This window comes from Rattus norvegicus, chromosome 4 (genome assembly GCF_021556685.1).
Source record: "Rattus norvegicus strain SHRSP/BbbUtx chromosome 4, alternate assembly SHRSP_T2T, whole genome shotgun sequence".
In the NCBI taxonomy this organism is placed as follows: Eukaryota; Metazoa; Chordata; class Mammalia; order Rodentia; family Muridae; genus Rattus; species Rattus norvegicus.
The window spans coordinates 20708917-20735256 of record NC_141537.1 but is presented as its reverse complement, the minus strand read 5'-3'; the positions used below and the strand labels follow the sequence as shown (position 1 = coordinate 20735256).

At 37.0% G+C, this 26340-nt stretch overlaps 1 protein-coding gene across 4 annotated transcripts in view; it reads left to right on the top strand.

The window, feature by feature from the left end:
• The window catches only part of Pclo (piccolo (presynaptic cytomatrix protein)), a 356755-nt gene that overhangs the window by 225387 nt on the left and 105028 nt on the right, over positions 1-26340 (top strand). For all 4 annotated transcript variants that reach the window (XM_087659103.1, NM_020098.2, XM_087659104.1 and 1 more), the window contains 1 exon segment: positions 17570-17695. In XM_087659103.1, coding sequence (XP_087515229.1) covers positions 17570-17695 — 126 coding nt within the window.

The window sequence follows — 26340 nt, the reverse complement described above, 5'->3', positions numbered from 1 at the left end:
AGAAAATGAAAGCAAAACATACCCAATCTTAAGGAAACAATGAAAGCAGTGCTAAGAGGAAAACTCATAGCTCTGAGTGCCTCCAAAAAGAAATTGGAGAGAGCATATACTAGCAGCTTGATAGCACACCTAAAATCTGTAGAACAAAAAGAAGCAAATACACAGAAGAGGAGTAGAGAGCAGGAAATAATAAAACTCAGGACTGAAATCAACCAAGTAGAAACCAAAAGAACTATACAAAGAATCAACAAAACCAGAAGCTGGTTCTTTGAGAAAATCAACAAGATAGATAAAACCTTAGCCACACTAACCAGTGGGCACAGAGAGAGTATCCAAATTAAGAAAATCAGAAATGAAAAGGGAGACATAACAACAGAAGCTGAGGAAATTTTAAAAAAAAATCATCAGACCCTACAACAAAAGCCTATATTCAACAAAACTGGAAAATCTGGATAAAATGGACAGTTTTCTAGACAGATACCAGGTATCAAAGTTAAATCAGGATCAGAAAAACCACTGAAATGGTTGAATAACTCCGAAAGAAAGAAAAGCAATTATAAAAAGTCTCTCAAGAAAAAAAAATCCCAGAACCAGATGAGTTTTGTATAGAATCCTACCAGACCTTCACAGAAGACCAAATAGCAATACTGTCCAAACTATCATAAAATAGAAACAGAAAGAACACTGCCCAATTCCTTCTATGAAGGCACAATTACACCTTTATCTAAACCACACAAAGACCCAACAAAGAAAGAGAACTTCAGACCAATTTCTCTATGAATATTGACGGAAAAATACTCAATAAAATTCTCGCAAACTGAATCCAAGAACACAACAAAACAATCATTCACCATGATCAAGTAGGCTTCATCCATGGAATGCAGAGATGGTTCAATATAGGGAAATCCATCAAAATAACCCACTATATAAACAAACTCAAAAGAAAAAAAAACACATGATCATCTCATTATATGAAAAAAAAACACATGATTGTTTCATTAGATGCTGAGAAAGCAATTGACAAAATTCAACACAACTTCATGTTAAAAGTCTTGGAAATATCAGAAATTAAGGCCCATATATAAACATAATAAAAGCAATATGCAGCAAACCAGTAGCCAACATCAAACTAAATGGAGAGAAACTTGAAGCAATCCCACTAAAATCAGGCACTAGACAAGGTTACCCATTCTCTCCCTACTTACTTAATACAGTACTCAAAATCCTAGCCAGAGCAATCAGACAACAAAAGGTGGTCAAAGGGATACAAATTGGAAAGAAAGAAGTCAAAATATCACTATGTGCAGATGATGTAATAGTATACTTAAGTGACTCCAAAAGTTCCCCCAGAGAACTACTATGCCTGATAAACAACTTCAGCCAAGAGGCTGGATATAAAATTACTTCAAACAAATCAGTACCCTTCCTCTACTCAAAGGATAAACAGGCTGAGAAAGAAATTAGGGAAACAACATCCTTTACAATAGTAAAAATAACAAAATACCTCGTTGTGACTCTAACCAAGCAAGTGAAAGATCTGTATAATAAGAACTTAAAGTCTCTGAAGAAGAAAATTAAAGAAAATTTCAGAAGATGGAAAGATTTCCTATGATCATAGATTGACAGGAATAATATTATAAAAATGGCCATCTTGCCAAAAGCAATCTACAGAGTCAGTATAATCCCCATCAAAATTCCAATTCAATTCTTCACAGAGTTAGAAAAAGCAATTTGCATATTCATCTGGAAAAACAAAAAACCCAGGATATTTAAAAACTAATAATAAGAGAGCTTCTGGGGGAATCACCATCCCTGACTTAAAGCTTTACTACAGAGCAATAGTGATGAAAATTGTGTGTTATTAGTACAGAGACAGGCAGGCAGATTAATAGAATAGAATTGAAGACCCAGAAATGAACTCACACACCTATGATCACTTGATCTTGACAAAGGAGCTAAAACCATCCAGTGGAACAAAAGAATATTTTCAACAAATGGTGCTGGTTCAACTGGAAGTCAGCCTGTAGAAGAGTGCATACAGACCTATTCTTATCACCCTGTACAAAGTTCAAGTCCAAGTGGATCAAGGACCTCTACATAAAACCAGATATATTCAAACTAATAGAAGAAAAAGTGGGTAAGAGCCTTGAACATATGGGCACTGGGGTACATTTCCTGAACAGAACACCAATGGCTTATGCTCTAATATCAAGAATTGACAAATGGGACCTCATAAAATTGCAAAGCTTCTATAAGGCAAAGGACACTGTCATTAGGACAAAATGGCAACTACCAGATTGGGAAAAGACCTTTACCAATCCTACCTCTGATAAAAGGCTAATATTTAATATATACAAAGAAATCAAGAAGTTAAACTCCAGAGAATCAAATAATCCTATTAAAAATGGGGTATAGAACCAAGCAAAAAATTCTCAGCTGAGTAATATTGAATGACTGCTAAGTACCTAAAGAAGTATTCAACATCCTTAGTCATCAGGGAAATGCAAATCAAAACAACCCTGAGATTCCAAATCACACCAGTCAGGATGGCTAAGATCAAAAACCTAGGTGACAGCAGATGCTGGTGAGGATGTGGAGAAAGAGGACCACTCCTTTATTGTTGGTGGGATTGCAAGCTGGTACAACCACTCTGGAAATCAGCCTAGAGGTTTCTCAGAAAATTGGACATAGTACTACCTGAGGTTCCACCTATACCACTCCTGGTCATATACCCAAAAGATACTCCAACAAAGAACAAGGCCACATGATCCACTATGTTCATAGCAGCCTTACTTATAATAGCCAGAAGCTGGAAAGAACCCAGATGCCCTTCAACAAAGGAATAGATAGAGAAAATGTAGTACATCTATACAATGGAGTACTACTCAGCTATTAAAAACAATGACTTCATGAAATTCACAGGAAATTAGATGGAACTGGAAAATATTATCCTGAGTGAGGTAACCCAATCACAAAAGAACACACATTGTATGCACTCAATGATAAGTGGATATTAGCCCAAAAGCTCAGATTACCCAAGATACGATCCACAGACCACATGAAGCTCAAGAAGTAGGAAGCCCAAAGTATGGATGCTTCAGTCCCTCTTAGCAGGGGGAACAGAAATATTCAAAGAAGGAGATATGGAGACAAAATTTGGAACAGAGACTGAAGAAATGACCTTTCAGGGCCTGCCCCACCTAGCAATACAGCCCATATACATACAACTACCAAACCCAGACAATATTGCTGATGCCAAGAAGTGCATGCTGACAGGAGCCTGATATAGCTGTCTCCTGAGAGGCTCTGTCAGAGCATGACAAATACAGAGGAGAATACTTCCAAGCCAACCATTGAACTGAGAGCAGGGTCCCCCTTGGAGGAGTTAATAAAGGATTGAAGGAGCTAAAGGGGCTTGCAACCCCATAAGAGCAACAACACCAGCCAACCAGAGCTCCCAGGGACTAAACCACCATCCAAAGAGCACACAAGGACAGACCCATGGCTCCAGCTGTATATGTAGCAGAGAATGGCTTGTTGGGAGGAGAAGCCCTTGGTCCTGCCAGGGCAAGACTCCAGTTTGGGGGAATGTCAAGGCAGAGAAGTGGGAAGGGGTCAATGGTTGGGTGGGGGGAAGGGGAGGAAGTGTGCCATGGAAAATCCCAGCCCCAAATCAGGGGCTAAGAGCAGCTGCCAAGGGTTTAACCAACTTCTTGCTATAGCAGGTTAAAAGGCTCAGCGAGGGGAAGGGAAACACCAAGGTAGGGCCCAACATTATTCAGCTTGCTCTCTTATAGAAACCAAGACATCCAGCCCAGGGGTGGTACCACCCACAAGGAGCCCTCCCCCCCTTGACCACTAATTGGGAAAATGCCTTAGAGCTGGATCTCATTAAGGCATTCCTTCAAGACAGGCTCCTTTCTCTGTGATAACTTCAGCTTGTGTCAAAAACCAACAAGTACACTAGGAATCGTAGCTAGGGTCACCCTGATAAATTCCTTGGAGTTTCCACTGTCATATATTTCTAGCTTGTTCCAGAGATACGCACACACACTAACTGTTCTCTCTCACAGTGCTCTATCACACCATCCTCTGTCTCTCAGTGAGATTAAACCATCCCCACTTGATCTCTATTTTATACTTAGCTTCTTTGGATCTATGGGTTGTGTGCACTGTAAATTTCCTGTACTTTATGAATAATATGCACTTAGAAATGAGTACATACCATGTTTTCCTTTCTATGTCTGAGTTACCTCACTTAGGATGAACTTTTCTAGTTCCATTGGCCTGCAAATGTCATGATGTCACTGTTTTAAATATCTGAATAGTATTCCTTTGTGTAAATCTACCATATTTTCTTTATCTGTTCTTCAGTTGAGGGACATCTAGGTTGTTTCCAGTCTCTGACTATTACATAAAGGTACATAGTTGGGGAAGTGTCCATTATTGTTAGTCATCAAGAAAATACAAATTAAAACAAATCTGAGATTCTACCTTACACCCCTTAGGATGGCTAAGACAAAAAACTCAAGTGACAGCTCATGCTAGAGAGGTTGTGGATCAAAGGGAACTTGTCCATTGTTGCTGGGACTGAAAACTTGTAAAACCACTATGGCAATCATTCGGATGGTTTCTCAGAAATTTGGTAATAAATCTACCTCAAGAGCTATCTGTCCCACCTAAAAGATGCTCCAGCATACCTCAATGTGACCTTGTCAATGACAGAAAAGCTAAAGAAACGACTAAAGGAAAAGAGGACATGAACAGCAATTAGAACAGACCTTTAACTTTTACAAACCAATAAAAGAGTTTACTTTTTTCCTTCAGATGAACATGAATGATGCTCCAAGATGAAACAGAAGGTAGCCCACCAAACAAGTCTTCAATTATGATACATGTCCTGATATACTAGTAAAAATACAGTATTTTAAGGTTTTAGTCATCTACACAATTGTTTTTGACTGCACAATATGATGGCACTTAAATTATTTTAGTAAAAATAATTTTTACTAATAATTTTTTACTGTATTTTAGTAAAAAGATGAATCTGTTGAAATTTGTTCCAATGTAAGATCCTCAAAAGAAATAGATTCTAAGTGATCCATTGAAATATATATTTTGTATGGCTAAAAAGCAAGTTACAGACGTAATAAACCTCTGTGTATTCCAGAAAAAAGAGTCAGCAGGCAACAGAATAGTAGTTCTAGGTATCTGGATCAAACTCACACACAGACACAAGAGCATTCTGAGAAATCTCAGAAATCTGGAGAAAAGAGTCTTAATACTCCATTTTTTCAAGGAGTTCAGTAATTTTCTAAAGAAGATAATGATATTCTTAGAATCTTAAGGAAAGTTGATGTCTACTTTGGGAGAACAGAACAGAGATTCTAAGCTTATCCTGCTGTAGAATTCCTTCTTTTCCTCACATTCTTTTTAAATTTCTGTGAAATATTTAATGATTGTTCCAATAAAAAATTGTAGAGAGTGAATACAGTGTACAGAACCAAACAGAATGAAGTTTTTAACAGATTACAGTTGTCACCATTAACCCTGGATTAATTACTGCTCACACTAATTCTGTATCCATTGACTTAACTTTAAAAAACATTATAAATTCAAAGTATAAATAATAAACTTATATGACTGAAAATGTGATTTTTGTGCTTTGAAATTCTACTGAATTTTGCATTAAGAAAACATATTTTTTATTATTTAGGATATTTTAATACTTGTTTAATTCTGGTGGTTTTTAATGTACCTTAGACCACTGAGACACAGAATAGATGGGTAATAAATGTCAAGTACAAAAACATGAGTAAAACTTATTGGCCTCTTCTGTTTTATTGCATAAAAGTATGGTCTGACATTTATTTATACTATGACAGAAAACCCCACAAATGTATTAATTAATACGTTAATTAATAACATATATTGAAACCATTGAAACAAAAATTTTTAACATATGATCATTATAATTAAAACATTTTCAGACTATAATAAATATTTGAATTGTCACAAAGCAAATAGATAGGAAGAAGCTACCAAAATGTCCATCACGCCAGTAGAGGATGTGATCATGCACTACACCAAGATGCTTCAGTAAATGGTACATCACATTATAATATGGGAGTCCAAGTAGAGATATCATCATGTATAATAGCCATTTTGATTTAAGTATATACTCTGAAGGGTCAACACAATTCCCTGACAACACACTTCTCAGAGCGTCTTCCTTTTGTTCTGAGGCAGTTCTGTAAATCCATAGAATGAAGATCACTTACCATATAAAAGGAATGAAGGAGTAATTCAACTGCAATTTGAAGGAGTTTTGGAAACATTAAATCCAGAGTCCAGAATTTGTAAGTTATATAATTCCATATACAGGAAAGGATAGAATATGATATCTATAGGACAAAAAACTAGATGGCTAGGACTAGAGAGGTGGTGAATGATAGCTAGCCAGTGTGTAGTTTCTCTTTAAGAAGGTAAAAAGATGTTTTCAAATTGACTATGATGACGGCTGTACATACATTATATACTAACAACCCCTCATTTGTAGGTTTTAAAAGCTAAAGTCTTCCAGGCCGTAATAAAGTTGTTAGAAACCTAACTGTCACAGTTCTCTTTCACAAAAGGAACATTCCTGTCTTTGCTATTGAGCATAGAGCAATAATCCCAAATAGATGTTCCTTGCTTCCTATCACTCAGACTCTGGTCACTGATAGAGGACATCTGGATGATGTAACCCCTGCCCCATTGTTTGGCAATTTCATTTAGATCAAATTCACATATTTTAGAAAGCTTATGCTGTGTATGACTTCCAGAAAATTCCTCAAATGGTCAAGATTAACTGTACCATGTCGTCCCCTCTTTAACTTCCACATTTCATCTTCCTGTTTGAGTCTGCCCTCCCACCATCTTGATTTTACAATGGATTTTTCATCCCTTTCTATTTCTGAATACTCATGTACATACATAATAAAAGTTGAAAATATGTTGTAATGTAGTTGGCATACGCATTTAATATTCTGAAAAATAACTAATAAGGGCACTGTGTTTCTACAAACATAAATTTCATTGCTATTTTGTTATGATGTAAAGATATTTAATAGTTTAATAATTTAATAGACATTCTTTGTACAATATTTTAATTTGTTCTTTGAAACTATACTATATACATTTGATGTCTTTTAACCATAACCATTTCTACTCCCTCCTTCTAACTTCCCTCAGATGCCTTTTGTATTAGTTACATTTCTCACGATGTGATAAAATGCTATGAAAAAAAAGCAACTTATAGAAGGATGAGGTTATTTCTGGTTCTATTCCAGGGGGAGCGTCTATAAGGTCTAGAAAGGCACTACAATGTCATGACAGATCAAGAAGCTGGCTCATCACATTTTGTCTCACAGGAAACCCAGAGAGTGAACTAGAAGTGGGGCAAGGTGACAAAGTCTCAAAGCTTTCTCCCAGTGATGTACATTTTCCTTCAGAAAGACTATATCCTAACAGATCCATAACCTTTCCAATGGTGTCAAGTCTTTCAAGTACATGAGCTGATGGAGGTCACTGTTCATTCAAACCACTTCAACTCTAGCACATTCCCCCTCCCCACTTCATGCCTTTTGGATTTCTTTTAAAACCCACTGTGCCTAATTAGTGTTGTGACTGTGTATGAGGGCATCAGTGCAACATGAGAAACCTATCAGTGACCATACTCCAAAGAAAACACCATCATTCCCTCCCAGAGCAGCCATCTTGCTAAGAGTTCCTTGACTGAAAATAGCTCTTTGGCAATCCACTCATCTATCCATGCCACACTTTTGACTGCCTTGATCTTGCTCGGGTCTCATTCCTGTTGTGACAGCTTTTAAGAGTTAATATGTGCAACGACTGTGTCATGTCTGGAACACAAATCTTTGCTGCACTCTTCCTTAATTCTCTGGATCTTATAGTCTTTCTTTTCCACAATGATCCCTCAGTCCTGGAACTGGAAGTTCTAGTGTACTTTTTCCATTTATTGTCACTTATTCTCAGTTAATTGACACAGTAAGTTTCTATGCACTTAGCACTGCACACTCCATGGACATCTCTATGACCAACATTGACAACAGCATACCTTCTTCCAATTTTGTATGCCAAGGCAATTAGTACTTTACATTTTAATTTAGCCTCCTGCAAATTTTCAAGACACTGGCAGAATGCAGCCAGATTCTTTTTTATTGTAAAATATTTTATTTACTTACATTTTAAATGTTATCCCCTCTCCCGGTTTCCCCTCTGGAAACCCCATAACCCACCCACCCACCACCACCACCACCACCACCCACCACCCCGCTTCTGTGAAGATGCTCTCTCACCCACCCACTCCCTCCCACCTCCATGCCCTGGCATTCCCCTACACTGGGGTATCAAGCCTTCACAGGACCAAGGGCCTCTCCTCCCACTGAGGGCCAACAAGGCCATCCAACCTCTGCTACATATGTGACTGGAATCATGGGTTCCTCAATGTGTACTCATTAGTTGGTGGTTTAGACCCTGGGACTCTGGGATTCTGGTTGGTTGATATTGTTGTTTTTCCTATGGGATTGCAAGCCCCTTCAGCTCCTTCAGTCCTTTCTCTAACTCCTCCATTGGAGTCCCAGTGCTCATTCTGATGGTTAGCTGCAAGCATCCTTATCTGTATCACTAAGGCTCTGTCAGAGCCTCTCAGGAGACATCCACATCAGGCTCCTATAAGCAAGTACTTCTTGGCATCAGCAATGGTGGCTTGGTTTGGTGGCTGCATATGGGATGGACCCCGAGGTGGGGCAGTCTCTGGATGGCCTTTCATTCAGTCCTTGCTCCACTCTTTGTTTCTGTGTTTCCTCCTGTGAGTATTTTGCTCCCCCTTAGAAGAAAGACTGAAGCTTGAACACTTTGGTCTTCCCTCTTCTTGAGCTTCATGTGGTCTGTGAATTGTATCTTGGGTATTCCAAGCTTTGGGGCTAATATCCACTTAGTAGTGAATGCATAACATGTGTGTTCTTTTGTGACTGGGTCACCTCACTCAATATGATATTTTCATACTGATAAAGTTCTTGTGCTCCACTAAGACTTCAGGAACTGGGCTGAGGCTTTACTCTACCCTCATAGTCCAACCAAGCTGCTAGAAGAATGACCCACTAATCTCTGTCTACGTCACTCAACAGCTTTCCAGCCCAAGTTCCCAATTCTTCCACAAAAGTATTGCAAGAACATAAGAACCACACGAACAAATTTATCACAGCAGCATCCCACTTCAGGTGCAAACCTCTGTGTCTGTTTCCTTTATTTTGTGTGATAAAATACCCGGACCACAAGGAACTCAGATAAAGATTGAAATTGTTTTGGGTTGAGTATCCAGCAGAATGGCATCCAATGTGACAGGAACACAAGGCACCAATCATCGAAGCCATTAAAACAAGAGCAGAAAGCTGACTGGTCACATTTTATCACCCACAGAGTGCAGGGAAGTAACATTAGAATGGTTTCAGCCCCTCGTTTAAAAATAGTCTGGCCACCTGAGTTTTATTTATGCACTTATGAAGTCAGCAACTTTAGAACTTCTCTTGGGCATCAATCTCTCAACTCACCCTGAAAAATGAGGCTACTAAAAGATTTTATCACCAGGCCCTTATGCCAGTGAACATTTACACTTTCAGATTTTCAAATTAAACCACCTAAATATTAATCCAATTAATTATTCATTTATTGTATCTATAAGAATTCCCTTTGCCTATTGAAAATGCTAAGACCTATCATTGCTACAATTTGAATTTCATTCTGGCAATATTTTTTTTCAAAAAGATATGAGCATGTCCTAAAAATGTTTGTAGCAGTTGAAAAATAGAAATTACACTGACGTCATAATCCTTCCCAGACAAGCCGTTCCAAATTTACTTGTGCAACATAGCATGTGGGCTGTCGAAGCTGTGGATATTTCTTTTCAGCCTTCATTGACAGTCTGACTCTCAATAGTTTGTTGTTACTGTTGATTCAGATCTTTTAATTTCTCATTTTAATGAACTGATGGCAGTCTCTACCTTCGCCCTCAGCAAGTGAATGGTGGGAAGGGTGTGTGTTGTTGTCAGAATGACTCCTGAAGGCCCCAAACCAGGAGCAAGCAGAAAGTGCAGCGCTAAATCATTCGTGTGGATTAAAAGTACAGGCTGTACTGATTTCTACTACACCTCACAGAATCCTTATTTCTGCACATGTAAAATGGAAAAAAAGGGTTGCTTCCTTGTACTTTGTTTTAAGGTGCGATGAGACCATGTGTTTTTTTTGTTTGTTTGTTTGTTTGTTTGTTTTTGTTTTTTGTTGCTTTGTTATTTATTAAAAATTTTTCAGACTGTCATTGCATGAGAAATAGTAGCATTATATATCAAGTTAAAATGCAAGGAATGGAGTTTAATTGCCAACATGACTGGGTTGTTCCACTGGGCTGAGTTAGTTAGATGTCTCATGCTGATAGGATAAAACAGCAAGTAACAGATTGGGAAAAGGTCTTTATCAATCCTACATCTGATAGAGGGCTAATATCTAATATATACAAAGAACTCAAGAAGTTAGACTCTAGAGAATCAAATAATCCTATTAAAAAGTGGGTGGGTGGGAGAGGGAGCATCCTCATAGATGCAGGGGGAGAGGGAAGGGAGTATAGGAAAGGGGAGAAGGGGATAATATTTGGAATGTAAATACATAAAATATCCAAGAAAAATAAAATTAAAAAAAGATATCTCGTGGTGAACCAACTGTGATCATACAGTGTAGTTTTCAAAGGTATACGCTAAGACTCAGTAACAAGATTCACATAGTGTTTTCAACATCATTAACATTGATGTATTAGTTTCGATTGGGGAGACAGGCTGAAGTATATGTGTGCTGATTATTTGCTACCACTATGTACACTACTTCTAGTGTCCCAGAAATGAGACTGTTACAAACATCAATCATTTCTTTTTCATGGCTGATTTTCCTTTTCATTCACATGTTCTCACTTTGATTGCTCACTGCCTTCTCAGTACTATAAGAATTAACATTCTGCACATTTTGGTAACATGGTAATATTATCATGCATTCAATCACAGAAAACTGAAAATACAACTTTTATTCTAACAATAACTTTTATTCTCACATTAGTTTGTTATTACTGCATAATTAACTGAGTAATGCTTAAAGCAATATACATCTACTGTGCCAAAGTTTTCACATCATAAGTGGACGGCCTACTAATGACCTTGCAAATCTATAATCTGCATTAATCAAGCTTTGTTCCTCTTTAAATATTGGCTGCCCCTTCCAGCCTCAGGCAGAGCATTGTAAAAGTTAGTTCCTTTTGAATTCTAGTTCTTCCTGATGGCTGTCAGGAGGAACCACACATTATCTAGACATCTTCCATAGTCCCATGCCAGTATTCCTCACTCTGGGCCTCTCACAATAACAGCTTACGTGAAGTCCAGCGAGACTGTCATTTGTGTTGGCTAATATGGCACTTATCTTAATATTTGGCCACCACAGTACTGGCTGTATATCATATTTGCTAGATCATATTAATAAGAAACAAGTCATGAGTTCTCCCTATGACAAAAAGAAGATTATGGCTTAATGGTAATCATGATATAATCTATCTGTCACAACACAAAATTCGTCCCAAAGCACTTGATATTCAATATATTATTAGAATAGTAGTATATGTCTTCCTTGTATTTTCTATAAGTAAAACTAATATTTACTTAGAAGCACATCTTCGCTTCTCACTATGGTAACTATTTTAGTTCCAATAACAATATTAATTTACATAAGTATCTCACAAAAACAGTATTACCATAATTAGCGAATGACTTCACCACTACTTGTCTTGATCACTCAATAATATTAATACTTGTCCCCAGATTCAGTATAATTTAATTCTACAGCATATTTAGAAAGTTACCCTAAGTTCAAACTGTACATCCAATTGTTTTGGACTTTATTCCTACTAAGTAGAAGAGAGTTGTTTCAATTATTTCTACACAAGTGTTAGTGAAATGTTTTCAGATTATTCTTGATTTTATAATTTTGCAATTACTTTAAGTAGCATACAATAAAAACCAGGAATGCTATGTATGTTATTTCATAAATAAAGAATATGTCTTATGACTAACAGTCCAGGAAAATTTTAGTGGGAATTATATGTTTAGTATGTCAAAAGAATGGAATCATATATATGTAAGCAAAAATCACTCTAACAGCATACTCTTGATATATGATTTGAAATCTACTTCAACAATGCCAGAATATAAAAGCCTTCTGCTGTACATTCTGACATTTTTAATGTCTCATGCCAATGGTTGTTTCAGATATATAGCAGGAAAATGTATTTCTCTTATTCTGTGTGTTATGAGTTCCATACAACGTTTTCATTAATACTATTATACATTAAGGAAGACAAATATGGCCTTATGTTTACAAATAGGAAATTGATTGCTGCCTTCATATCCTTGAAAGAATAAAACTTCTTTTCATATATATGTGTGTGTGTGTATGTGTGTGTGTGTGTATATATATATATGGAGAGAGAGAAAGAGACAGACAGAGAGAGAGAGAGAGAGAGAGAGAGAGAGAGAGAGATTTAAAATGATGGTAGAAGGCAGCATGTTGAACAGTAATGCCTAGATAAGAAAAGGCTAATGGTAACATTCGAGATTAAAATTTGACTCTTTTCAGGTGGACAGACCTTGTGTGTTTCATATTGATGCTTTCTGAAAAATATCACCTGTGGACTGTAATAAAGGCAATGACTATGCATTTTAGGAAGGTTTCTCATACAGCAAGTCGAAGGGGCTTTTTTTGGTTTTTTGGTTTTGGTTTTTCACTCATTTCACTCTGCTATTTCACTCATTTACATTTCAAATGTTATCCTCTTTCCCAGTTTCACCTCTGGAAACCCGCTATCTCATCGCCCTCCCCCTGCTTCTATGAGGGTGCTCCCCCTCCCACCTACCCACTCTCACCTTGCCGCCCTGACATTCCCCAGTAATGGGGCATCCCGCCTTCATAAGACCAAGGACTTCTCCTTCCATCGATGCCCAACAAGGCCGTCTGCTCCATGTGTACTCTTTGGTTGGTAGTTTAGTCCCTGGGATCTCTGGGGGGTATAGTTGGTTGATATTGTTGTTCTTCCTATGTGGTTGCAAACCCCTTCAGCTCCTTCACTCCTTTCTTGAACTCCTCCTTTGAAGACCCCATTTGCAGTCCAATGGTTGACTGTGAGCATCCACATCTGTATTTGTCAGGCTCTGGCAGAGCCTCTCAGAAGGCAGCTATACCAGGCTCCTGTCAGTAAGCACTTCTTGACATCAGCAATAATGTCTGGGTTTGATGTCTATAGGCGGAAAGGTGGGACAGTCTCTGAATGCCCTTTCCTTCAAGGTCTGCTCCACCCTTTGTCTCTATATTTCGTTTAAACAGGAGAAATTCTGCATTAATATTTTTGAGATGAGAGGGTGACCCCATCCGTCAACCAGGGGTCTTGCCTAACCTCTGGATATGGTCTCTACAGGTTTTCCCTCCCCTTTGTTGGGTATTTCAACTAATGTCATCCCTGTCGAATCCTGGGAGCCTCTTGCTTTTCTTGCTTTTTGATAATTAAAGAAAAATTATGAACTTTTTTTATTCTTCACCTTCCAATATCATACAAATTATAGGGTTTTCTTTTCACTATGGAGTACTTCAGATGTACTATAATTTAGTTTGCTTTTCTTGGTACTTACATTTATGGTTCATAACAGAAGTTCATAAGTGAGAAATACAAGAACAAAGGTGCATTGCCTTCGGAGTATCATTTAAAGTACATAAAAGACAATGTTATTGACCTAATGCTAAACAACCTATAGGGACATTTTTGTTGCTCATATTTTACAAACATTAATATGTATATTGATAATCTGCCTTCTCTTTCCAAATCTAAAGATAAAACTGTGGAATATATTTAAATTCTTTGGGTTTTTATGGATAAGTACAATTTATTAGAATAATTATTCATAAGGTAGAACTCTTAACTCATGTAAATTCTCCTGTTCCTTCATTCATTAAGGCATCATGGGATAAGAATATAGTGAAATTGGTACTTTAATTTTGCCAAATCTGCATGCTCCACATAATCTCAGAATATTTTCATGTATAATTTTAAATGGCAAACATTTAAAAAGCTTTCTTTGTTGAGCTTAAAGATTTTCATGCAATAAATTGCTAAACATAAAGTTAGATCATCTTTAAGCTGTGAACACAAGTGGAAATATAGTTTTCTATAAATATACTCACGTTTATGCAGATGTTATTTAAGGTAATCATAAATCTAGTATTTCACCATATTTCTCAAATACCTATGTAGACAGAGATATAAAAAGATCAGTCAATTTTGTTGTAATTATAGACAATGATAATAATCCTTTTCTTGCTACCTGGCTACTTGTCTCATTGATCTTGCCCTGATAGACTTTGTGTGTTTTGTGAATTTTAATTTACCCTGTCAGACAGTCTAATCAGGAGTCTAGCACAATAGTCACTCCAAAGCTGCATTCAGCAACTCATGGAAACAGATACAGATCCACAGTCAAACATTAGGCAGAGCTGGGGGAATCCTGAGGGAGAGGGAGAGGAAGAATTGTGGAGCCCAAAGGGTCAAGGATACCACAAGAAAACAATTCACAGAATCAAGTAACATTGGCTCAGAAGGGGTCCACAGAGACTGAACTGCCAACAGGGAGCCTGAATTGATCTGACCTAGGACTTCTACACACATGTTATAGTTGTGTAGCTTGTGGTTCTATAAGACTTCTAACAGTGGAGCAAGGACTGTCTTTGACTCTTTCAGGATCCTTTTCCTTCTACTGGGTTGACATGTCCAACTGTATGTGAGGGGAAATCCCTAATTGTATTGCAATTTAATATGCCAGATCCTGGTGATACTCCTGGGAATCCTGCCCTTCTCTGAAGGCAAATGGAGAAGCAGTGCAGGGAGGTGCTATGAACCTAAGAAGAGACAGGGGAGATGAAACTGTAGTTGTGATATAATATATAAGAGAATAATTTATAAAGTTTAAAACACAACTTGTTCTACTTAAAATTCTAAATTATTTTTAAAGCTATGATAAATGTTTCTTTATGTGTCTCTTTATCCTGTCAGATTGTAAAATCAAGGCCTGTGTATTTTATGACCTCTTACTAAGAGAGTATTAGTTAATGATTGTACATTACTACATAGGAAATATGTAAAAAGACAAAGGACCTTGTTTTGCTTTTTTTTTAATGTCAAAGTTATGTAAATGTGAAGCCAGGAAGATGTCTCAGATGGTAAAGTACTTACCACAAGGCCTGATAACATGACTTCAGTCACCACAACCAATGGTAAAGGACAACTGCCACAGTTGTCATGAGACCTACACATGGTTAACACACACACAGACAAACAGACGTACTCAGGCATGCATGCACATACATGCACATACACACCTTATATGCATGACTACAAAATAAATAAAAAGCTAGAACATTCAAGATATAAATAGCACATATCAAGGACTCCTAGTTCCAGTCATTTTACTTCAAAATTACTGTATATCCAATTCATCAAGACTTACATTGGCCTCCGGCTTTCTACATTTGAAGGGGAACACTTTAGCTTTATGGAAATCAAATATATAATATCTAAAGATCCAATAATTATTACTCAAGAAACATATGAATTGAGCTAGCTTTCATGATATATGTTATGATAAAAAACTATTATTTTTCTTCCTAAGTCTTTTTACGTTTCTACTATATGTTATTAAGCAAACATTTAAAGGGTATTTTTTCAAACTTTTAGTTTCAAATAACTTAGATCTACTTTAGAACTATGTAGTTTTAAAATGTACTTAGTATATTGGTAAGTGTTAGGTAGCTTAGTTGATTGTTGCCGGTTAATACTATTTTCTTTAACTTCTCCCTCGATTGACAAGTATCTAAAAGGCTGGTGCAGATTCTATCGCCATGACTTCTTAAAGTCTAAATTTCAGTGACTCACCTGCTTTTACCAGATCTAGTTGAGTGTTATTTACCAGATTATTTAAATTAGTGCAATTATGCTGCATTTGTTGCACAAAATAATTACTCTAAAACAACAACAACAACAAAATAATGCTGAGTCATGGACCTTAGAGAGAGAGAAAAAAAAAACCTCTAAGTGTGGGTCTAGAAGGAACCAGCATATTGCTTCACCACGAATCATTAATGGCAGGAATGGCAGGACATTTAGAAGCAGATTAATAACTTTGTTTATGTTGACATAAACACTTTTTGAGATTTAATAGCCAAAATACCCTCTGATGAAAAAAGCAGAAAGATGGACAGAAGAAAGGGAGAGAGGGAGGGAGAGAAGAAAGAGAACACAGTAAAGAAATGGAGAAAGCAAGATAGAAAATAAAGAACTCAAAAGAAGGCAAGAGTGAAGGAGGAAGTCTGAAGGGAAGGAAGGGAGGCAGTAAGGAAGGGGAGGTAGAAAGGAGAAGAGGGAGGAAGGAAGTTCATCTATAATTATAACATGAAATAGAAGGGGGTATTAAATTATAATATATATTTGGTGTAGACGTTACATAAAGGGCCCATAATTTAGTATAATTAGTTGCATAACACGTAACTTGTGCGGATGCTAACCAAGCCATTAGCTTTGAAGAATTAAGTGACAAGTGAACACCGTCTTGAGACTGAAAACCTGAGAACAGTACTTCTCACACCAAGTTTAGTAAAAGTCCAGTTAATAAATAACCGTGTTAGCAGTAGAGATTAAGAGTTCTGCTTTCTTGTGTTACATTTTCCTAAAACACCTTTGACATCTGTCCAAAATCATACCTGGTACCACACGTACTCACTTGCTTTTAGATCTAGAAACAGTGCACCCACTTACATTGCAAAATTCATGTTATTCTCTGTTTTCGCTTCAAGTAGGTAATTAAAAAACAACCTGGTTATGGAGTAAAGAACCAGGATTGAGTTATGCATATTCTGGAACAATATTCTTGCGCCACAGGCAGTTACAAAATGAGGAGTTAGGGTTGAAAGCAATGAGCAATCATAGTTATGGACTTCTTATCTCTTGAACTCATATCTATGTTGGGATTATATTTGTCTAGTTTATAGTAGCCATGAGTACCTTTCCAAGAGTGAATTGACCTTAATTTTAAAGTTGAATTGTTTACTTTGGATTTTTTTCTGAGCATATTTTGTAATTCTTAAAAAATATAACTGATTAAATTTGGGGCATTAGTTATTTGCATAAATATGACTAACTGTAAGAAAGCATTTAATTACATTCTGATCACCGTAGATTACACTTAAGCCCCAATAGTTTTATACCTTATTATGTGTTTTGGAATCGAAATAATGTAATTTTGTGATTGATGTCCAGTTTCTACTCTCAGGGTTTTGCTTGGATTCTGGGTACCTAATCCACCTTTTGTGTAACCTTCTTGTGATAAGAGTTTCCTTCTTGAATTACTGCTTACAGTTTGCTAACTTTTCTATACAGGTAATGGGCTAGGAATTAGAATTGTTGGTGGTAAAGAAATCCCTGGACACAGTGGAGAAATTGGAGCCTATATTGCTAAGATTCTTCCTGGTGGAAGTGCGGAACACACGGGGAAACTTATGGAAGGTAAGGATTAGAAATGTCATAGCAAAATACAAAGAAATGTATTCATATTAGTATGCTTTAATTTACATGTAAATTAATATGCAAATTTGTTCACGTTTTGTATCAGAAAGCTTTCTAGTTAATTGACCCGGCAATGTTACAATGTACTATGATATAATAGAAAATGTATCCACCTACTAGTTTCACCTACTGGTTTTGCTCTCATTCACATTGTTCTTTTGGCAGTTGGATAGTTACTGGGATAGGTTTTTTTAAAGACACAATTAGTCAAGGTGTTTTTCTGATGGATAATTAAAAAGAACTCTAAGAATCTAGTTTAATATTTTATTTTTGAAAAAAGAGAAAGCATGCTGGAAGCAGCTATGAAAGTTGAAAACATAATTCCGTAGAAGTTGGGGTCAGGTAACTAGCTACAGATGGCTCCCAAGCCAACTCCATCTGCCACCTGCTCCTGTCAACCGTGTGTCTGGGAACACAGCCAGGACTGCTAACTTACACCGAACCATGCCTACCTTCCTGATAGGAGAGCAGGGATACAGTCACAGGGTCAGCAACATCCAAATAATCACTTCACTTCAGAAGTTTGCCAGCATGTATATGTGGTTCTGTTTACTTTTAGACACTACTCGCCCCACTGAGGACATTTTAAAATAATGACCTTTCTAGGTCTTCAGTGAACCAAAACATGTATTTCATCATCTTTACATAATACATTTATGGATGGACTCTCAAAATACATCATGATAATTTTCATGTTTTCCAATGAGATAATGTGAACATTCTGTCTATAAATTCTGTAACATACATAACATGCACAATAGCCATATTTTATCTGGTTTGTAGTATACACTGTTTACCAGAAAAAAATGTTTATAACTTCTCTTTTATTCTGAATAAAGTATTTATTTGGAAAAAGTGCTTTGTTTCCACTTCTTGGTTCAAATATTGCATATTTTGGCTTCCAATTGTTAGCTACTATAAAATTTGTTCATTTTCATTTTAAGTAAAATGTAAGTAATAGTGACCTACACACCACACATGGACCTCGGATATGTTGGCAAATTATAATTACAGAATTTACACAGATTATACACAATATTTATTCATCAAAGTTTCTGCTTAGGCCATTGGTCCAGGTTTCTTGAAGCAGCCTGTGTACATCCCCTCCCAGCTTCAAAATCAGACTTCACAACAGGTCTTTCAGTTGGTCATGGTAGGATTATTGAAGGCTAACATGCACAGATGCTGTAGGTTCACTTCCCACCCCTTTTATTTCGTTGCTTGTTTCTAGAATGTCATGTTTATTTGTTTGTTTATTCATTTATCGTGTTGCTTTGGTTTCTCTATTGCTATATGCCTGTATGTCTATTCCAAACATGCTGTCTTGTACTTAAGCATAAACTTTAGAGAGGTCTTAAATATTTTGGAGTGGATATGGAACAACTTTGGTTTTAATTCCTGGTATAGAGCATTACCCCAATAACAAAACATACAGCACTAGAGAATCTATCCTCATTTCATGTTGAATATATTTTATTAGTTTTGAATCCCATTTATTCAAGGTAGTGAGGGTAATTCTTCACAGTTTTTTTCCTTTTCTAAGGAAATTATAATTAGTTGTCTTAATAGGGAGTAGATGATTTATTTTGATTGTATATTTATAGAATTTCTCTGTTTAACATGTTCCAAAATATGAAAAGTCATTTATATTTTTATTTCTGAATCTCCAATTATATGCTGTGGGCTTTTATAGAATTGATTTTGTCTTTCAGGTGTGAGATGAGTAGCAATTTGTTCACAATATGCTTTTTAGACTGTATTAATTTTTTTTTTACTCTTAACTGCAAAGTACTTATTCAGAAAGATCTGCCAGGGTCTAGTGTTGGCCAGTGTTTATCCATCTTTCCTAAGACTTTCAGGAACATCAGAGCACTCTTTGATGATGTTTACTCTACTCATTGATAATGGCTTTCTTATTATTGACTCTTGAGAATCCAAAACTATTTCCAGGTTCCCTCTAGTTGTTTATTTCTCTTAGTTGTACATTCACAACATATTACAAACCCATAAATTTCCTAGTTCTCATGAATTAATGCCAATTTGAAGGACTTGTTGGTTTTCAAATAACAAAGGAACAGCCAGTGCTTTTGCCTTCAGTTAACATTGTAGACTTTTGTTCTAAAATGCTTGACTCTATCTTCCCTTGAAATCATTTTCAAAACAAAATATTCAAGTTTATTTAAAAACAGGAGAATTTTATGTTTCAGAATGTTGATATTGACAGAAATTGTTACCGAAAAATTAGATTATTTTCAAACTAGATTTGAAGTATTCCTAGTATTAACTTCTATACAGTTTTACCTTTATTGGAATTTTGTTTTTCTACTATTCTTTGATCTGTTGAAAATGATCTTTAAAAACTTAGTAAATCAGATACTAGATGGGCTAGAACTCCCCAAAATGTAAAATCTATCTCTTGGTAGCATTTAGAAAATATTCTTGAACAAATACTTAACAGGAAATGGTCTGACATTTATTTCTCTCTCTTTTAATTGCTGAAGATCTGGCTTTGCTGAGGATTTAATTACAAGTCATATTTCTTAATGCTATTCTTGCTATTTCTCTTAGGTTCAAAATTCTGACAGATCCTTTGCCCATGAATGAATGACCCCATTTGAAAGGGTCACTGAGATTGGAGTTTTAACTAGTGTATGTTTCTCTCATTTTCTTTGCATAACTTGAAGATATATAAGTACATTAGCATATGTTCCCATTTATTTAAAACTTGCCACTATCAGTGAGGATCTTTATACCAGGATCGATGATCATAAATATTTTCATGTTACAACATCAATACCACTTCTTAAAAATTCTTCTTTCATATATAACATCCCCACTGTAGTTTCCCCTCCCCCCTTCCTCCAGTACACACACACACACACTCACACACGCATGCACGCACGCACATGCACACACACACTAACACCCTCATACAACCACACACATACATGCACACACATGCACGCACACACACACACTAATACCCTCATACAACCACACACACACACACACACACACACACACACACACACACCCCTCCCCTCTTCCCCACATCCTCTACTGCTCCGTTTCTCTTCAGAAAAGAGCAGTCCTTCTGATATCCACCAAATACGGCATAGCGTGATGCAATAAGACTAGGCACAAACCCTCATATTCAGTAGGAGGAAAGGGATCCAAAAAGCAGGCAACAGAGTCATTGACAACCCTTGCTCCCTCTTTTAGGAGTCCCACAACAACAGCAAGCTATACAGCCACAGCATATACACAGAGGACGTAGCTCTAGCGTATACAGCTCCCTGGTTGTTGGCTCGGTCTCTGAGAGCCACTATGATCCCTGGTTAGTTATTCTGGGAGGCATGTTCTCATGGTGTCCTTGACTCCTCTGACTCCCACAATCCTTCCTCCTCTTATTGTATAGGATTCCCCCAAACTTGCCTAATTTTTGTCTGTGGGTCTCTTCTTCTGTTCCAATCAGTTGCTGGATGAAAGCTCTCTGATATCGATTATGATAGGCTCCAGTCTATGAAATTAGTAGAGTACCATTAGGAATCATTCACTGGATTAAAAAAAAATCTTAGACTATTTCATATGAGGAAGCTTAGCCAATAGCATTCCAACTTCAGAAAATGTTTAATTCACACTTTATTTTTTACAAAATAATATTTTATCTCTTATCAAATTGACACCCCTTCTCTTTCCAAACTTTAGACGTTCACAACATAATTATTAATATCCCAACATAATCACCAGCTTTATTTGCTAAGCTGATAAAAGCCTGACCCACTCTGAGGACACACCTCTCTTGTTTTTGACTTTATATTATTTTTTTTTGTTGTTTGTTTTCTGTGATTTTTCTGGGGAGTTTGCTATTGTTTGAGTTTTGGGTTTTTTTGTTTGTTTGTTTTTTGTTTTGTTTTTTCTGAATCTTCAGTATCTAACATAGTGCTAATGAAGGAAGAGCTCAAGTGATTTCTGAAAAGGTAAAGAATTATGATTCACTTTTGATTATAAATTGGATACTTAAAATGTGACTCTACAGGATTGGGAGAAACACATCAATTCCTGTAGTTATAATCTGCCATCGATGGGAACCATGAACATTTATGATATCACCAATATCTGGTCCTACAACTTCTCATTATCTTTTCAGAGAACATGAAGGAATTTGAAACTATATTAGCTCTTAGCACGCAGCTGACATGCTGAGCTTAGCTGCACATAAATTTACATAAATGTACTTTGGATATGTTTGTTGTTTTCTGGATTTGGTTTTGCATTTAAATTCAGATTTCTGGGGTTCATTGGGATGGTTTATGTGCTGGATGCAGCGGGACCTTCAAAGGCAGCTTTTGTGTGTGAAAAAAATAGCAGTTCTGTCCCCTGTAAGCCTCAAAAGACACTCCTCAGTGGTTGAGAAAGGGAGAAGGGCACAAACTTATAATAGATGAATCCCTGCCGGAGCGGTTTGCTGCCTGTTTCTGATTGGTTTCCACTTCAGTTGTGAGTGTGTTAAATGAAGCAACCAGTGGCTGAACTGTCAGTTTACACATCAGCCACCTTAAGGCGGATTTTCTGTTTGCCTCTACATTAAAGGAGGCAAAACAATGAAAGCATAGATGATGCATATTGACATCCTATCTGTTACACCTTTTCTGTTGAGGTAAGAGTTGATATCAACATAATGCAGGTATGTAATTAGAAACAAGAGTGTACTATTCATAAACACAAAGGCCATTGAGAAATTGCAATAGTCATTCTGCATTTCTGATTGAGAGCAACGTCTTAGATAAAATTCTCTTTCATTAAAATGTCGTACATTTTTGCATAGAATCTATTCACATCCGCCAATGTAAGATTATAGTCTTCTTTCAGAAGCTTATTAATTAGGTGCATAGAATACCTAAAATGATATAAGTGCCACAGAGTACTTGCTATATATTACGTTGTTTAGAGATCATTGACAGGTAAAAAGTCTGTTATGTGAATCACAGAAGCACTTAATAATATGTATGATGCTGACAATGGAAGCCAGGTCATCACTGGAAACACTACAAGTGACTAAGTATCCATCAGAAAAGTCTTATATAATTTAGAGAGCATATTCCTTCTTTGTTTCTCCCATTTCACACTGAATTATGTTTATTAAAAATATTGAGAACATTTTGACTAAATTGTAATCATTAAAGTCCTTTTACTATTTATAGTATCTGACACAAATAAAAATGAATTACCATCCTGGGGATGTAAAGAGTGGAGTATTGATATTTCCTATATAGCAACTTAACACGTAATTTGTTTCATTTCTTGTCAAATTCTCCCAGAATGATGAAATGTTTATTGATATTTTTATTATACTAATATGCATTTACATCTTTTACTTGTCTAATAATGAAATTGTGCATTCAGTTTACCTCCTTAATTTTAGTTTTCATAATATCGTATTATATATGTCCAAGCAGAATGATCTGTTATAGCTATCACTTCATTTTTGTCTGTTTTATTGAAAATAGATTTATCTTCTCACAGAAATAATATGGCTATAATTTCTACTCCTCCTACTCCTCCTAGTCCTCCTAGCTCCTCCCCATTTATCCTTCCCTCTAGATCTACTCCCTTCCTTTCTCTTGTTAGAAAAAAAACAGGCTTCTAAGAGATAAAAAAAATGACAAAATAAAATATAAGATGAAGACAAATTTTCATATCATGGACACAACAACCCAACAGGAGGAATAGAGTCCCAAGATTAAGCAATGCAGTCAGAGACCCCCCCTCATTCTTCTATTCAGGAAACCCATAAAAATACTAAGCTAATAGCTACATATATGCACAGAGGACCTGTTACATGTATCCCTGTGCTTGCTGCTTCTGTCTTGGAGAGCTTATATGCACTTCCTTGGCTGACTCAGAGGAGAAATGGTGTTCTCTATTTCCTCTGACTCTTACAATCTTTCTGTCCTTTCTTCAGCAGGATTTGCTGAGCTCTGAGGGGAGAGAATCACTGTAGACCATAAATTTAGATTCTCTCTCCACATAATGTCTGCCTGTGGATCTCTGCACCTGTTTCCATGTGCTGCCAGATGAAGACACTCTGATGATGACTGTATAAGACAGTGATCTATGATTACAGCATAATATCATTAGGAATCATTTTATTGATTCTTGTTGTGTTTGGTTTTATTCTAGGCCTCTGGGATAGATAGTTTCTCCTATTGGTTACCGAAGCAATGCTGAGTATGGGTCCCTTCTGTTGGAGAGGGTCTTAAGTCAAATCAGACATTGGTTGGATAGTCCCACAAGTTTGTGCCTACCATATTGTGTAGGCAGGACAGATCATATGTCAATGTTTTTGTGGTTTTTTTTCTTTTATACATTTTATTATTTTTTTTTCTTTTATTGGATATTTTCTTTATTTACATTTCAAAATTTATCCCCTTTCCTAGTTTGTCCTCCGGAAGTCCCCTCTCTCATCTCCCCTCCCCCTGCTTCTACGAGGTTTTCTCCCACTCCCAGCCACCCACTCCCTCTCTTGTCCCCGCGCTGACATTCCCCTACACTGGGGCATCGAGCCTCCACAGGACCAAGGACTTCTCCTCCCATTGATGCCCAACAAGGACACGTATGTGGCTGGAGCTCCATGTGTACTTTCTGGTTGGTGGTTTAGTCCCTGGGAGCTCTGAGGTCTCTTCATACCTTCTGGCACCAAAGAGACGAGAACAAAGGGGTGTAGCCTTGCTGCTGGCAACAGCTTGACCTCTCCATGATCAATGACCTAAGTGGATGATGTCCTCAGCAATGGGGCCCCGCTGTCAGTCTGTCTTAGCATCAGCCTAGGTTGTTCGGGGACTTCCATGGAACAACACAATGGAATACAATCCAGCATCTCCACTAGAAACTTTTCCTTGCTACAAAGGATAGCCAGTCTATATTTCTACTAGGAATCCTCACTAAGATCGCCTTGATTGATTCCAGAAAGTTTTCACTGCACTAGGTTTTCACACCACCCCTCAAACATCCACCAAATCCCAGCTGTGACATCCTTCATTCTCTCTCTCTCCATCCCATCTCACCCCCACCTAACCTGATCCCTCCTGCCCCCATCTCTACCTGCCACAAGTTCATCCTTTAAATCTATTCTATTTCACATAAAGACCTGCATCTTTACCTCTGACTCTTTGGATTATACCTTGGTTATCATTTTCTTAGTGGCTAAATCCACTTATCAGTGAATATATACCACATTTGTCTTTCTAGGTCTGGATAAGCCTAATCGGTGTAATTTTTTTTCTAATTCTATCTATTTGTCTGCAAATTTCACAAAGTCATTTTTCAAACAGCTGAGTAAAACTCCCTGTGTACATTTTCTTTTTTTAACATTTTTATTGGATTTTTTTAATTTACATTTCAAATGTTTTCACCTTTCCCAGTTTCACATCCATAAACCCCCATCCCATTCCCTCTCCTTCTTCTATGAGGGTGTTCCCCTACCCATCCACCCACCCCTTCCCACCTCTCCACCCTGCACTTGGGGGCCGGGGGATCCAGCCTTGGCAGGACCAAGGGCTTCTCCTCCTAAATATGCAGGTGGAGCCATGGGTCTGTCCATGTGTACTCTTTGGATGGTGGTTTGGTCCCTAGGAGCTCTGGTTGGTTGGTATTGTTGTTCTTATGGGGTTGCAAGCCCCTTCAGCTCCTTCTTTATCCATTGTCTGTTAAAGGCCATATAGGTTGTTTCAAATTTTTAACTATTATGAATAAGTCCAAAATAAACATGATTTAACAAGTGTTCCTTGTGGCAGAATGAGGAGTCCATTGGTATATAATCAAGAATGGTATAATGGGTCTTGAGGTAGGTCATTTCCCAATTTTCTGAAAAATTGCTATATTGGTTTCCAAAGTGGCCTCCCAACAACAATAGAGGAGTGTTTCCCTTGCTCCACATTCTCACCAGCATTAGCTGTCACTTGCGTTACTGTCATTGATCTAAGGCATACTGACAGGTGTAAGGTAAAATCTCAAAGTAGTTTTCATTTGAAGTTCCCTGACGGCAAAGAACGTTGAACGTTTCTACAGTGGTTTTCTAACACTTTACATTCCCCTTTTAAGAACTCTCTGTTTAGATCTGTATAATATGGTTTAATTTGATTAAGAGGGTTTTATATCTAGTTTTTCAAGTTGTATATATTTTGGGTATTATATTATTCCTTTACTGGATGTGGAGCTGGTTAAAAAAAAATTCCATTTGTTGGCTGCCACTTTGCCCTTTTGACAGTGTCCTTTACCTTGCAGAAGATATTCAGTTTCATGATGTCCCACTAATTAATTGTTGATCTTAGTGCCTGTGCTATCAATGTTCTTTTTAGAAAGTTGTCTGCTCTGCCAGTGTGCTTAGGGCTGTTCCCCACATTCTCTTTGATCAGGTTCAGTATGTCTGATTTTATATGAAGGTCTTTGATTTACCTGGACTTGAGTTTTGGGCAGAGTGATAAATATTAATGTTTGCATTCTTCCACATGGAGACATCCAAATAGAGCAGCAGTACCATTTGTTGACAGTGCTTTCTTTTTTCCTATGGTGGGTGTATTTCT